Source organism: Phytophthora infestans, genomic scaffold (assembly GCF_000142945.1).
Source record: "Phytophthora infestans T30-4 supercont1.25 genomic scaffold, whole genome shotgun sequence".
In the NCBI taxonomy this organism is placed as follows: domain Eukaryota; phylum Oomycota; class Peronosporomycetes; order Peronosporales; family Peronosporaceae; genus Phytophthora; species Phytophthora infestans.
Genome location: NW_003303734.1, coordinates 551,425 through 564,458, shown reverse-complemented (window position 1 = coordinate 564,458; position 13,034 = coordinate 551,425). Strand labels below are relative to the sequence as shown.

Genomic DNA, 13,034 nt, shown 5'->3' with positions numbered 1-13,034 from the left:
TCCCAATGACGAGGAAGGAGGACATTCTTGACGCGATGTCCGGAGCGTACTGGTTTTCCACTATGGATTTGATGTCCGCGTACTATCAAGTACGTATGCGTGAAGAGGATATCAAGTTCACAGCATTTCAAGCGCCAAATGGACTCTGGGAGTATCTTGTTCCGCCCATGGGAGTCTGTAATGCGCCAGCGACGATGCATCGTTTAACGTCAAAGCTGTTCCGAGGTTTGGAAAACACCAAATCGTTTTATGATGACATCTACGTTTTCACGAAGTCTCAGAGCATCGACGACCACTTGAAGGCGTTGCGCAAGACATTAAATATCCTGCGTGACAACAAGCTGTACGTCAAGCTTGCCAAGTGTGTCTTCTGTGCCGACGAGATTCCGTGTCTCGGGGACTTCGTAGGACACAACGGTGTACGGATGGATCCGGACAAGGTACAAACCATCAAGGACTGGCCAGTACCACGAGCACAAGAGGAACTTCACAGCTTCCTTGGGTTGACTGGTTACGTCCAACGATTTTGTCCAGACTACGCAGCATTTACTGCAACAATGTTCACTCTCTTGAAGAAGAAGAACAAGAGGTACGCGAAGATCCAATTCAATGATGAGCAGTTGAAGAATTTCAAGGAGCTGAAGAGGCGACTGTGTAATCCTCCAGTGTTGCACCTCCCTAACTTCAGCCAGTCCATGCATCTGCGCACTGATGCACGCAAATTCGCTGTTGGTGGAGTATTATTCCAAGCCGTGGACGGAGTTGAGCGACCCATTGCGTATACCAGTCGAAAGATGAAATCCGCGGAGCTCAACTATCCAACACAGCACGAGAAGCTACTTGCTATCGTACACGCGCTAGCAGCTTTTCGCTACAGCTTGCAGCGGAGCAGCTCGATACGGTTGCAAAGCGTCGCCGAGGCGCTGAGTTTCACGAGCGCCAAGCAGCTATTCTTTTTCGCTGCCGTGAAACACTTGCTCAAACGCAAGAGCGAATGCGTGATGTTTACGACAAGAACCGACAAGAACAAGTCTTTGAGGTTGGCGACCGTGTGTACTTGAGCACCAAACACTTGGACCCCAAGCACACTGGTCTGCCAGCATCCACTAAGCTCGGTCCGAAGTGGATTGGACCTTACTCGGTTGTGCGGAAGATACACAAGCATGCTTACGAACTTAACATTCAAGCTGGCAACAAGCTTCACCCAGTATTCAATACGGGTTCGCTGAAGCCGTACAACGAGTCGACACGCTTTTCGCGACCCAACGAGGTTGTACTGGCTGATGGAAGTATCGGCCAGATCATCAAACGCTTGGTGAAGAAGAGGACACACAAGCGACGGACCCAATTCCTTGTGGAGTGGGTGGGAGAAGAGAAGCAGACCTGGGAACCGGTTGAAAACTTGTCACAAGTCCCAGATCTAATCGTAGAGTTTGAGACTGCAAGGCGCAAGAAACGAAAGAGAAGATGAAGTAAAATCAACTTAAGGGGGGCACAAAGGCCTACATGTATTCTCGTACTACATCCCCTCCAAGTTTAAGCTACTGCTGCATCAAGCGTCTAATTCCGGTTACGCGCCGTCTTCGAAGTGCGTTTGCCGTGACGACACACGTACCCAAGTTGAAGCTGAACACGACTAATCCACTTTACACTCTCAATCCAAAGGTAGTTCGAGAGAGGAGACACTTCCATCGGTGGATCGTGGTCAGCCGAGTACCCATCAAGCTCGACCAGGCGAGCGTTGGGACCAGTCTTCACCACGACGAAACAGTGACCGATGTCATCCTGGCCCGCGCTCACCAAGTACGTACCCGGAACCAAGGCTTCAAAGAAGTGGTTCAGAGTCGCAACACTCCCGATGGATTCATGAAGAATATTGGGAAGCATGATGCCGTAGTCCAGCGGAACACGTTGGCGCTGAAGCGTTTTCCAGAACTCCGTGACGTCTTCGCGAGATACACCAAACGCAATCGCCTCGGGACGAGTTTTTTCATACTCCTCCCACATCTCCATGGTAACCAGATTGGGCTGACCAAGATAGTACAGCGCGCAGCGGAGCGCATCCATGAAACACGTACCAGCTTCGGAAGCACTAGCACGAACGTCGTACCATCCCATGAAGTGTTATTTCAGAACCCGAAGCCTTCCACTCGCATCATGTACCGCGTCGTTTGGGGATGGAGCAACAGGAGCCCGTACAGGCGACGATGGAGCAACAGGAGCCCGTACAGGCGACGAGGGAGCAACAGAAGCCCGTACAGGTGACGGTGGAGTTACAGCACCAGCAGGAACATCGACCATGGCAGCCGGAACAGCAGGGACTGCAGCAGGAGCACGCGGCGTCGGCGAGCGGAGCGGCGGAAGGCGAGCTAGTGGCAGCAGCAGCAGCAGACGCAGGAGGCACAGCCATCCCCCAGGACGGACCTATCCAAGCCCCAAGTAAATAGGCCCGCATAAGGCAAGCGTGGGTAAACACGGGGTCGGACTAATCCGTCAGGGAACGGCACCTCTGGCCTTCAGCGCAATTTCGGGAATGACAAGACTGAGGGGACGCGCACGCCAGAGGGAGGGTGAGTGTATCAGATATGATAGGTGTAGAGTTTCAGCCAATCAGAGACAGGCTCAGTTTAACATAGATTCAGTATGTAATACAAAAAGGCAGATGTAGGGCGGCCGTGGAACCTTCTAGAAGGTTCTAGAAGGTTCTATCCGCCTGAACTGCGGGGGCGGCACTTCTCGTTTTGCGCGCCCTCCCCCAAGCTAGCGTTTCCTGAAATACTAGCATGTAGACAGCACTGGGTAACCTATTGTGGTGCGTTCGGTACGAAATTAAAAGCTGAACTGACTGCAAAAAGGTCTGGTAGTGAAAGCAGCGCTCCAATTCTACCTAAGAAGCTGTCCTCACTTTCCTTTCTTCTCTCAAGATGGCATCGTATTCTCCTCCGACCTCGCACTCGAATCAGCCGCAGTCCGATACCGAGAACTGGTTATTCCTAGGGAATCCAGGCACGGGCAAATCCACGCTCATTAACTGTCTGATCGGCGAAGCGAAGTTTGAGGCCGGTTTGAGTTTTGGCGCCGGCAAGACAAGCTTCTTTCAGCGCTTCGAGCATGGCAACATCGTGTACATCGATACGCAGGATTGGCCGACACGGAGTTGCGCGAGACGGCTGCAAAGTCAATCAAGGAGGCACTTCAAGAAGATGGCATCTACAAAATCTTCTTCGTGGTCACTTTGCAGCAGGGTCGCGGCAAACCCGATGACATTGCGACCATCACGGAGGTCCTGGACTCAGTTCACGCGCCCAATATCGAGTTTTCCATCATCGTTAACCAATCCGGAAAAAGAGTGCACGAGCTCATGATGAAGATGGGCGACGAGTACAAGGGTGTAGTGCGGTCCCTTTACTCGGGTAAATACAGCACGGGGTCTATCCTCTTTTTACCCATGCTAGGCACGTTAAACGAAGTCGACAACGCCTTAATAAACGTGCCGGACGAGTTGGAGGTGTTCCTCCGTACTAAAGGCAGGGCCGCCGAAAAATAAATGGCACTTACAGTAATGGTCATAAATATTATCACATTATTTATGAGTCGTGAAAAGTAGTAGATCATAATTTATGCCACCAAGGTACTATTTTCATGCATAATTTATGAGAAGGTACACTTCTTACTTAGGTTAGTATGCGGAAAAGCTTACCTTCGGTTGGCCTCTCCGAACCAATCATATATTCAAACATCTATCCGACACACTGCCTCCTCACTTTCCAATTTTCTACTTCTCCTACAAGCTCTACACCTCATGCTAGCTACGCGTCGTCCCCGGTCAACTTTCTCCAACGCCCAGATTGTGGCGTACTTCTACTCACCGTGCCGTGACCAGTACGATGTGCTTGTGCCGGAGTACTTTCGCTGCCGCTGCGGTAAGGTACGCAAGCAGACGAGCCGAAATGGCTACACCAATCTCATGCAGCATGTGCGCAGCGAGCATCCAGCCTTCCAAGAAGAGATGCTAGCAGCCACAACCGCTCAAACCGGTTCGGTGGTGCACTATGCTCGCCGCACGGCCGTGAACCGGTTCGGCTGGCTTGAGTGGGTTGTAAAGGCAAATCTGCCTCTCATGTTCTGTGAGAACCCTCTCGCTCGCCGGTATGAATTACTATTACTACTCTATAATAATGGTTATACTAATATGAATATGCTTGATTAGGTACACTTCTTTGGAGCCTATCTCAGTGGAAACATTGCGTGCGCTGCTCGAAGGCGTCACTCGCTCCGTTGAAGCAGCTATTGCGGCAGAGCTACCGGATGCTTTTGGCATCATGTTCGATGGGTGGACCCACTCATCCGAGCATTACGTCGCAGTGTTTGCGTTCTATGAGCTCGATGGCGTTGCTAAGACGGCGCTTCTGAGCATGGCCCCGGTGATTAACGAGCCCGACGAGGACTTGTCGGCCCGTACCCACCGCGAGTTTTTGGTGGGAATGTTCGAGCGAGATTATGGTAAGGATGTAAAATGCTGCAAGTACCTGGTTGGAGACAACTGTTCTGTGAACAGGCGGTTGGCAACCATCATGCAAGTGCCTTTGGTTGGATGCTCTAGTCACCGACTAAATCGAGCCGTTCGTCAGCACATGGCCCAACACGACGACGATTTGGCTGCAGTGCAAGCCCTGATGACCAAGCTGAGAACGATTAAGCAGTCGGCGAAACTTCGGTAAGTAATTTTTACTTTACTATTGATATTAATACTAATACCTTGTTGTGTTACTATTATGCCACTAATATGATATTTTTAATTGGTGTTTTTATTACTAGATTTAAGACTCCACTTCGCCCAGTCATTCGACAGGACACTCGCTGGGGGTCCACCTTCGCGATGGTACATCGCTATTTCGCTTTACTGGAGTTCCTAGACCAAGACGACGAAGAACTTCAGGACCTGCTTCCGTCTGCGGCATGCAACCGTCGTCTTAAGACGCTCTACGCAGATCTCAAGGACTTCGAGTCGGTTTCCAAGGCCTTACAAGCGGAGAGTGTGAGCCTACTGGACGTGCGAGTCTGGTTCGACGGGCTTATCGAAGCCCATCCCGCGTTCGCTGCTTTTATCGGTACGCTATCCAATGTTACTATTGTTTTTTAATATTCACTAACTAATTATGCTACACGCAGGACCTCGAGCAAATATCGTTCATAGCCCAGACTTTGAGTCGGGCTGTGTCCGTGTACTAAAAAAAAATAGAGCCCGCCTCACCGCGTCGGAGAAGCGGGCTCTTCGTCCATTTCTCGAAGTAGCCACGGACCCGACAAACCATAGCGAAGAAGCCGAACCGGAGTCACTTGTGCAGCGGCTGGAGAAACGTCACCGTCTTGAAGCAAGAGAAGCTCGGTACTGCCTCGTTGGCAGCATCCCCGCCACCTCGAACAAGGTGGAGCGATTCTTCAGTATTGCTCGCACAACTCTTGGGCACGAGCGTAATGGCCTACAGCCTATTACGCTTGAAATGATCCTATTTCTACGAGAAAACTCGCGCTTTTGGGATGTTTCTACTGTAGATCAACTCCTGTAGCCCATAACGCGCTAATCAATACAAGTACGAGTCGATCACCATATTTGATTTATCACTAGCAGATATGACATTATTTATGAAGTCGATTGCTAGACAACGTCACATTATTTATGATCACACTGAGCCTTCCATTCATATAAATATCATAATCGGCGGCCCTGACTAAAGCGCCCAAAATTGTGATCCCCAAAAGCAATGTACACGACATCAACCTTGACAGCGGTCAGTTCAAGGCCGAGGTCAAGCGGCTCGAGCAGCTGGTCCGCCAGCTGACGGAGGACAAGGAAATTCGTGACCTTAAGTGGAAGGAGGTTGAGGCGCAAAACCAGCGCCAGCTCGTGGAATCGCAACGGCTGCAAGCGGAAATGATGTCGAGGATGTTCGAGCAGCAAAAGGCCCAGCAAGATCAGGCGCAGCAAATGCAGATGCGCTTCATGAAGGAGATGGCTGAAGACCGTCGCCAAGAGCGCGAGGAACAGGCACGTCGCCGCGCAAATGAATTTCGCCGCGACCCTTGCTGCCTTCAGTAGACCAACGATCAATGAGAAGACTGAATGGAGTTTGTAGGTCAACAATTCCACTGCGCGCTACTTGCATACAAAGCTGAAAACTAAAGTCTTGAAATAAAACTTAATTTTTTTATAGGAATGTGGAAACTTATCTAAGTCAGATGTTCAGCTCAGACTTCGGTCTTCTTCCTAACGTTAAACTTACAATAGAAATTACCGCTGGTAGCTTAAAACATTTGGCCCTAGTATACGCACTCCGAAGGCGAAAAAGTGATGAGCTAGTATACGAGGATGACGTGAACGAGCGCTCACTGTGTCGACTCTAGAGACTGTTGAGAGGAACCAAGTATTTAGAAGCAGTCTTCATTCTTCTTTTTCGGCACGGTAGTTGTGAAACATAATTTAAGATAGAAAAGAATTGCCAAAAAATACTTTTTACTTTTTAAAAATTTTGGGTCCGTGAATTTGAGCACACCAGACTGGTCCTATTAATACGATACGCGGGGCTTCCTAACGCACACCTAATGGAGGCTCTCTGCGTTCCATCCGGTACGGAGCTACCGCTCTTTGGGGTTGTAGATCTCCAGCCCCACTAATCCATGTTCCTCAATGCGTACTACCCCTCCAGACTCGAGCAACTCAGCGTCATCAATGAGCGACGCGTCCGTTCTAGCGCCGTTGCCTTTCGTGCTCAGCTACTGCTCGCTGTCGGAGCTGCAGCGCCTATCCCAGATATCTCACGACGTGTCCAGCATCTGCGAGCTAGAGTGGCGTCTGCGCACCATCAAACGCTTCGGAGAGTTGCGCTTCGCCACTTGCCAATGGCGGCGCTGCTTCTTACTGCGCTCACAGTTCCGTCGCAAGGCGGTGGATGAGGTCACAGCCCGCATTTACCTTATGAATAATCGGGGGGAAACACGTTTCTTTCCTATTGAGAGAGGCACACCGCTCATGTGCTCCAAGGAGAGAGCGGTGGTATACAACCGCTGTAAGCGAATGTTCGACCTCTCATTAAGAATAAACCGCTCGATCCAGGAGATCTCGACTTTAATCGGCATGGTGTCTGTAGACGAAGCCAGAGGCCTCTTAAGTGAACACATCAGTCTCATGACGTCCGTTGCAGCCCTGCGAGGCTCGCTTAACTTCGAGAGCGAGTTGTTCCAGATCTTCCCAGCCCCAGTATTACTCGATACAAACTCGTTATTAAGAGTAACCCACAAATTTCACGACGAAGAAGACGCCGACTTTCTACAGTCATCTCTGATGATGATGCAAGTCTGGGCTTCAATTGACGGAGTTATCTACCGTCCACTAGCGCCTCCAGCTACAATCCAAGAGACCCCAGATCGAGTCCAACTAGCTGGAGAAAGTATAGAGGAGATGGCTACATATTCATCTTTAAAACTCCACGAGCTGTCCGGGATGACAATAAGTATTGACGACAATACGCTGAGATACAGACTGCAACGAGACGAACTGTGCGTCAACGCGTTAGTCAGCAACACGTACTTGTTGTATCTATTCAACCCGCTGCAATATCGACCATTGGATTGGACTTTTGACGCCATGGTACAAGTTGGTGATGCGAGATATGTACTACCAGTCCAGAGAGAAGGGGTGTTCCTGAATACCTCGTCGTACGCGTTACGAGTGTTTCTTTCCTATGGTAAACTTCCAGAGATCCCTCATATGACGCAAGAAGAGGAACATGTAGTGGCAGACTCAGCTACGTCCACTGGAGCTCGTGGGGCTGAAGAAAGTGATCCGTTAGAGATCCCGTATGACGGACAACGTGAAGTCTTTGGGTTCCACTTGACAGCGACCAACCGGATCTCGAAGAAAACGTACGTCATTGCGTCTAAAGCGACGTGTTTGTCGCTATCACCATCGACAAACACGTCGGTGGAGCGACGGCTAAGACAAATGAGCATCGAGTCGACGTCGACTTTGTCGGATGAAGAAGCAGATGGAAGTGAAGCCAACTCGACGTCATTGGAACGACATGTGCATCTCCCGTTCGATGCTATGATCTGCTATTGCTTCGCTCCTACTTGTCGTCTGCAATATGTAGAATTCGCTATTGGATTCGAACCGTTGATGCATCTTCTTGGCGTCACGGATTTCCTCCCTGATACTGTCGCTGCCTACTAGCCACAACATGTTTTTTTTCCTTAATTGGTATTTAAAAATAAAAAAAGTTGTAAAACAAACATTTTTTTAACTATGTTTCTTCGTGTGAACAGCATGACGTTTGTTTCTGTAGACAAGAAGAGCAACGACAGAGATCAGTACAAAGACTGCAGTACCAGTATATCTCTTGGCTTTCTTGAATACACGCTTCATAATGCGTATAGGGATGGGCGGCGGATAATACGGAGTCACTGGAGGAGTACGTTCCGGATAACATGTGTCGAATTCTACCAGTTTCCCTTTGTAGATATTCATGCCTCGGTAATAAAGACACACGCGACCATCTTCGCCTCCTTCGTCCGTAACATCCATAACAGCATATTGTCCCGAGCCCGGGAAGGCACCGTGACTGTATGGTCCTCCCTTGATCGAGCCGGGACGTCCCAATGCAGCAGAGTGAAGTACCGTAAGATTTCCAGGACTGTGACTTCCGTCGTCTACTGCCAACATATGTGCGTCGCCACTCACGATCACAATGGGTACCCATTTGTTAAGTCCGTGTGCTTTGATAAAATTCACAAGTTCTTGCTGTTCGTGTACGAAATGTCCCCATTTGCGCTCATCATCCAGCCACGGCATGGTATTGACCCAAATTATGAGTCGGATATTTGGGTCACTTGTGGCACGGACAAGTTCACTCTTAAACCACGCTTTCTGTTTCTTACCAAGCACAGTCTTAGTAGGTGCTGCGCGGGCGGTATTTGGCGTTCTTGCAGAGCGTAGATCAGTTAGGAGATACCGAACTCGACCGATAGTAAAGGCTTGGTGCACGGTACTGGAGCGTGAGCGTCCTCCGATTAGAGGATAATGAGGTACGAATTCGTGATACGCTTGGACCGATGCGTTGCGTCCAGGAGCAGTCGAGTCGCTATTATCCGGACCAAAGTCATGGTCATCCCACATGTAGACGAATGGAACGTCCATCGCCAGCATCGCTTGACCCGCTGGAGATGCAAATATCGAGTTGTATCCATCTCGAAATGCTGCTACATTGTTCACGACTAAATTGTGGTAATGCAGATCTCCCGTATGCATGAAGAAGAGCGCGTTTTCTTTTCTGATTTCTTCAAAAACCTACAATAATGAATACCTTTTAGTAAAAATTATTACTTAATGGAATTGTAGCGTACCTCAGGATCGGACATTTCATCGGCGCAGGAGGCGAAAGCGACGCGATAATTGAACGGTTCCCCTTCCTCTCGGGGTGTCGTGAAGGTTCCAGACCGCACGGTTTCTCCAGTTCTGAGTAAAGTCAATTCGTAGCGATATTTCCTATCACTATGTGGGAGGTCTGAGAGGGTACATTCTTTGACGTTGGGGGTATCGTACGACGCGGCACTGCGCACCTCCCCCTCTCCAGCCTCTCCACTATCCACATCTGAGCATGTTGCAATGGACGAATGGGGTTTCTCGCCCTCCAGCAGCTCTGGGAACGCGTACAGCACGAAGTCGGAATCGACACAGGTGTAACCCTCGCGTAACCCAACCTTGAACGTGATGGAGCGAGACGTCAACGCGCCGCTCCACAACCACAACACATCGGAAAGTTGGCAAGGATCTTCTGCAGCTTGTGCAGGTAGTGAGGGGAGCGTCAGAGCGGTTGTACACAGCAAGAAGAGCGAAGCGAAGTACCGCATTAACCCCGCCATCTTTGATCCGAGTATCTCTGGAAGTGAATATGTAACCAGTGTACGCTTGGATAATGTTGCTGCACTGTTGCAAATTTTGTAGCCATTTTCAAAAATGTATCTATCTCAAGTTGGTATTTTATCTTCAGCTTTACAATACTCGTCCAGGAACGTAAAATGTGACGCTACTTCAACCACCGATAGACGCAATTGTTTGGCCAGCGCCTCGACCTTGTTGTGGGTGGACATATCTTGTGACGAAAGCCCTCGTACACCATCTGCGTGGTCCCGACACCAGATCTGAGCCTTGTCAGCAATATTCCGCAGTTCTTGACGACTACGTTCAAGTGCCTTTGCTGTCGGTGGCTGCTGATCGCGACTCAATCGGACATTTTCTTGCTCCCTCAGCGAGTAATTATTCTTAATAAAAGGATGTTCGAGAAGACGAGCTGCCGGAGGACGATACATCGGGTTTTTCTGAAGACACTGGTCCAGGAAATCGCACAGTTCCGGCGAGAAATGGTCACCGTAGTCCTGAAGTCGTGGAGATGGCTGCTCTTGTACTGCATGCACGACACCCCAGTAGCCATCTTTCGTTGGAACTGGCAGCTTTCCGATGGCACAAGCCATCACTGCCAGTCCGAAGGACCAAAGATCTGACGGGTAGGAGTACATACCTCCACTTATCCGCTCAGGCGCCATGTATCTGACAATTAAGAAACATGTACCCATGTTAGTATCAAAATAGAAACCGTGTAGCCATCTACTCAAGTACTTACAATAAGGTGCCTGTGAATGTTGTTGCCTTGGCTAGAGTGCTCTCGAGGTCCCGGGAGATGCCGAAATCCGATATCTACAAGCAACACAAGTCTGTTATAATTGTATCTTCGACCGCCAGTAGGATATCGAACTTACCTTGACTTGGCCTTGAGAGTTAATGAGCATGTTACTGAGCTTAATGTCGCGATGAAGTTGGTGATGTTCGTGTAGAAACACCAGTCCTTTCAAGCCACAAGCTGCTACATTTGCGATCTCTTTCTCGGTCAAACATCCGCCTTCTTCGCAGGCAGACTGCACGTAGTCTTCCAGCGATCCGCCGTCCATATACTCGAGCACAATGGACACGGAGCCGAGCTCGGGGTTTGTGTATGCGTCGTAGAACACCACAAGCTCCTCGCACGCTGCTTGTGTGGCTGACGATGTAGCCGATGGAAATGTGGCAGTAGCAAGCGGGACGAAATTCACATACAGAGACTTGAGCTCACGCACCATTTGGTGACGTTTCTTCTGGTCGTATACTCGAATAACTTTCACAGCCACCAGTCGGAATGTTGGCATGTACAATGCCTTGTATACTTTCCCACCAGCGCCATGACCCAACTCTTCGAGTATAAGCAGGTAATCCTTTGTGCTGATGGCTTCAATAGCTGACGCTGGTTTCGATCCGTTGTTTGAATGTTGTTTGGAGTTCGAGAATGGCGCGTTAGCGATTCCTCGTGTCTGCAATACAATATTCAGTTAGCTCAGCGTCGTTATATAACCCCCTCCTGGTATAAATCGCTTACGTCGATCTCGAAGCCTTGCGTCTGCAGTCTCCCTGTGGCTGAGAAGTCAAACGATGCAGCGACTGTCTTCTCCTCCTTCCGGACCTGTGCGATATCCAGACCCAACGAGCCAGCGTTCTGTCGGCCACCTGCAATTCGCTTCGGAGCTGAGATAGCTGCGTGATTGTCCTCGTTCACTTCAATCTTCAACTGCCCCAGTCCTCGTCGGGAAGGAGGCTTTGATGCCGCTGGTTCGACATCAACACGCAAGTTTAATCCAATACGACGTACAGAGGTATTGGGGCGTTGAATGGGCGGCGAAGGGGTCGGTAGTAGCGTCATTTTTGCAATTGAAGCCGGGCTTTTCACCGAACTTTGGAGCTTTTGCACCTCCCTCTGAAGTTTCTTCTTGTGGCCACGACTGACCCCTGTTGCAGCATCCAGAAACCTTTCCAGGCCTTTTGGAGACAGTAACGTCGCTCCAGTGATCTGTTGTTCTTGTGCCTCGTCTACAAAGAGCTTCAGGTCGTGAGCTTTCAGCCACTCGCACACGTCGTCATTTTTCCAGTTTGCAGTGGAGTTTTCGGCTTGCTCCTGAATTTCTTCAAGTTCTGGCGCGTCGACTCGTTTCCTTGTGATCTGCACGCGCTGGTGTAGTTGTAGTTTGCCTTTACGGTGTCTGTGGACGTCGCACTGCGAGCAATACACCAGTCCGCACTCGTCGCAGTTCACTTGCGCCGTCCTTTGCTCGCATTCATCGCACTCCGAGGGCGGAGAAGTTGCCTTCGGGTCCATGGATTGGTTGTCGTGCAAATCTAGTGCCAAGATCTTCTCCATTCCCACCACAGAGCCGTACAAACAAGTGTCTGAAGCGGACACAGGCGTCTTCATACGTCTGGTATCTTTCGAAGTGGCCTTTCATGGAAACAGTTTTTTTGGAAAAGAAAACAAAATTCCGAAAACAAAATTCCGAAACAAAAATTCAAAACAGTTCAAATTATCAGAAGGCATATTCTCAACAAGAGGTCCCGTATGTAATATTTTTCGCGTATTCAATTAATTTACAATCCGTTCGCCACAAGAATCTACGATGCCCTCACGGATCGAAGAATGCACGCAGTCTGGAAGACAATCGTGATTATTACGAGCAGATTTGTCTACACCACGGATATCACGAAGATAAGGTCGCCATCCAGTCTGTCTACAACAAGCGTTTTCTTACGGTTTTCTCGACTGGTGCGTGTAATTTCTAAGCGACACAATTCGGTCCTAGCGAATATTTCGAAATAAGGCCAGATTCTTTCTTTTTTGTGTCGTGTCAAACGGGAAATGTGCTACATGTACAATGTGGGGTCGACGGCGTCGTCAAGTGCACCAACAAGAATTATCAACGCAACGAGTCGAGGTGGATCCTGGAGCCTCGTGTGGGTTTAGTAGATCACTCGGATCGCCCAAAACCTCGTATATGTTGAATACGACTACGATCAGACGTGCGGGTTTCAATAAGTAAAACTGCGGATCACAATTTTTTTCTTCCGTTTGTCGGGTCAGTTCACGTAACAGCGAGGGGAATGTAAGTTTCATTCTGAAGGC

General features: G+C 49.5%; 3 protein-coding genes across 3 annotated transcripts; 2 read left to right on the top strand and 1 right to left on the bottom strand.

Annotated features, from left to right (window-relative positions):
* Positions 1 to 2,924: 2,924 nt before the first annotated feature.
* On the top strand, positions 2,925 to 3,547 carry PITG_12971 (uncharacterized protein; the record flags this gene model as incomplete). The annotated part of the gene is made up of 2 exons (XM_002900472.1): positions 2,925 to 3,063; positions 3,102 to 3,547. 2 exons carry the CDS (start codon positions 2,925 to 2,927, stop codon positions 3,545 to 3,547), a joined length of 585 nt encoding a protein of 194 aa, XP_002900518.1.
* Positions 3,548 to 6,730: 3,183 nt separating this feature from the next.
* Positions 6,731 to 8,230, top strand: PITG_12969 (uncharacterized protein; the record flags this gene model as incomplete). The annotated part of the gene is made up of 3 exons (XM_002900471.1): positions 6,731 to 7,745; positions 7,836 to 7,977; positions 8,053 to 8,230. 3 exons carry the CDS (start codon positions 6,731 to 6,733, stop codon positions 8,228 to 8,230), a joined length of 1,335 nt encoding a protein of 444 aa, XP_002900517.1.
* Positions 8,231 to 8,296: 66 nt separating this feature from the next.
* Positions 8,297 to 12,332, bottom strand: PITG_22989 (mitogen-activated protein kinase kinase, putative; the record flags this gene model as incomplete). Its single annotated transcript, XM_002900470.1, has 6 exons — positions 8,297 to 9,343; positions 9,400 to 9,836; positions 10,053 to 10,603; positions 10,677 to 10,750; positions 10,813 to 11,397; positions 11,463 to 12,332. The coding sequence occupies 6 exons, from the start codon at positions 12,330 to 12,332 to the stop codon at positions 8,297 to 8,299; spliced, it is 3,564 nt and encodes a 1,187-aa protein (XP_002900516.1).
* Between the last annotated feature and the right edge of the window lie 702 nt (positions 12,333 to 13,034).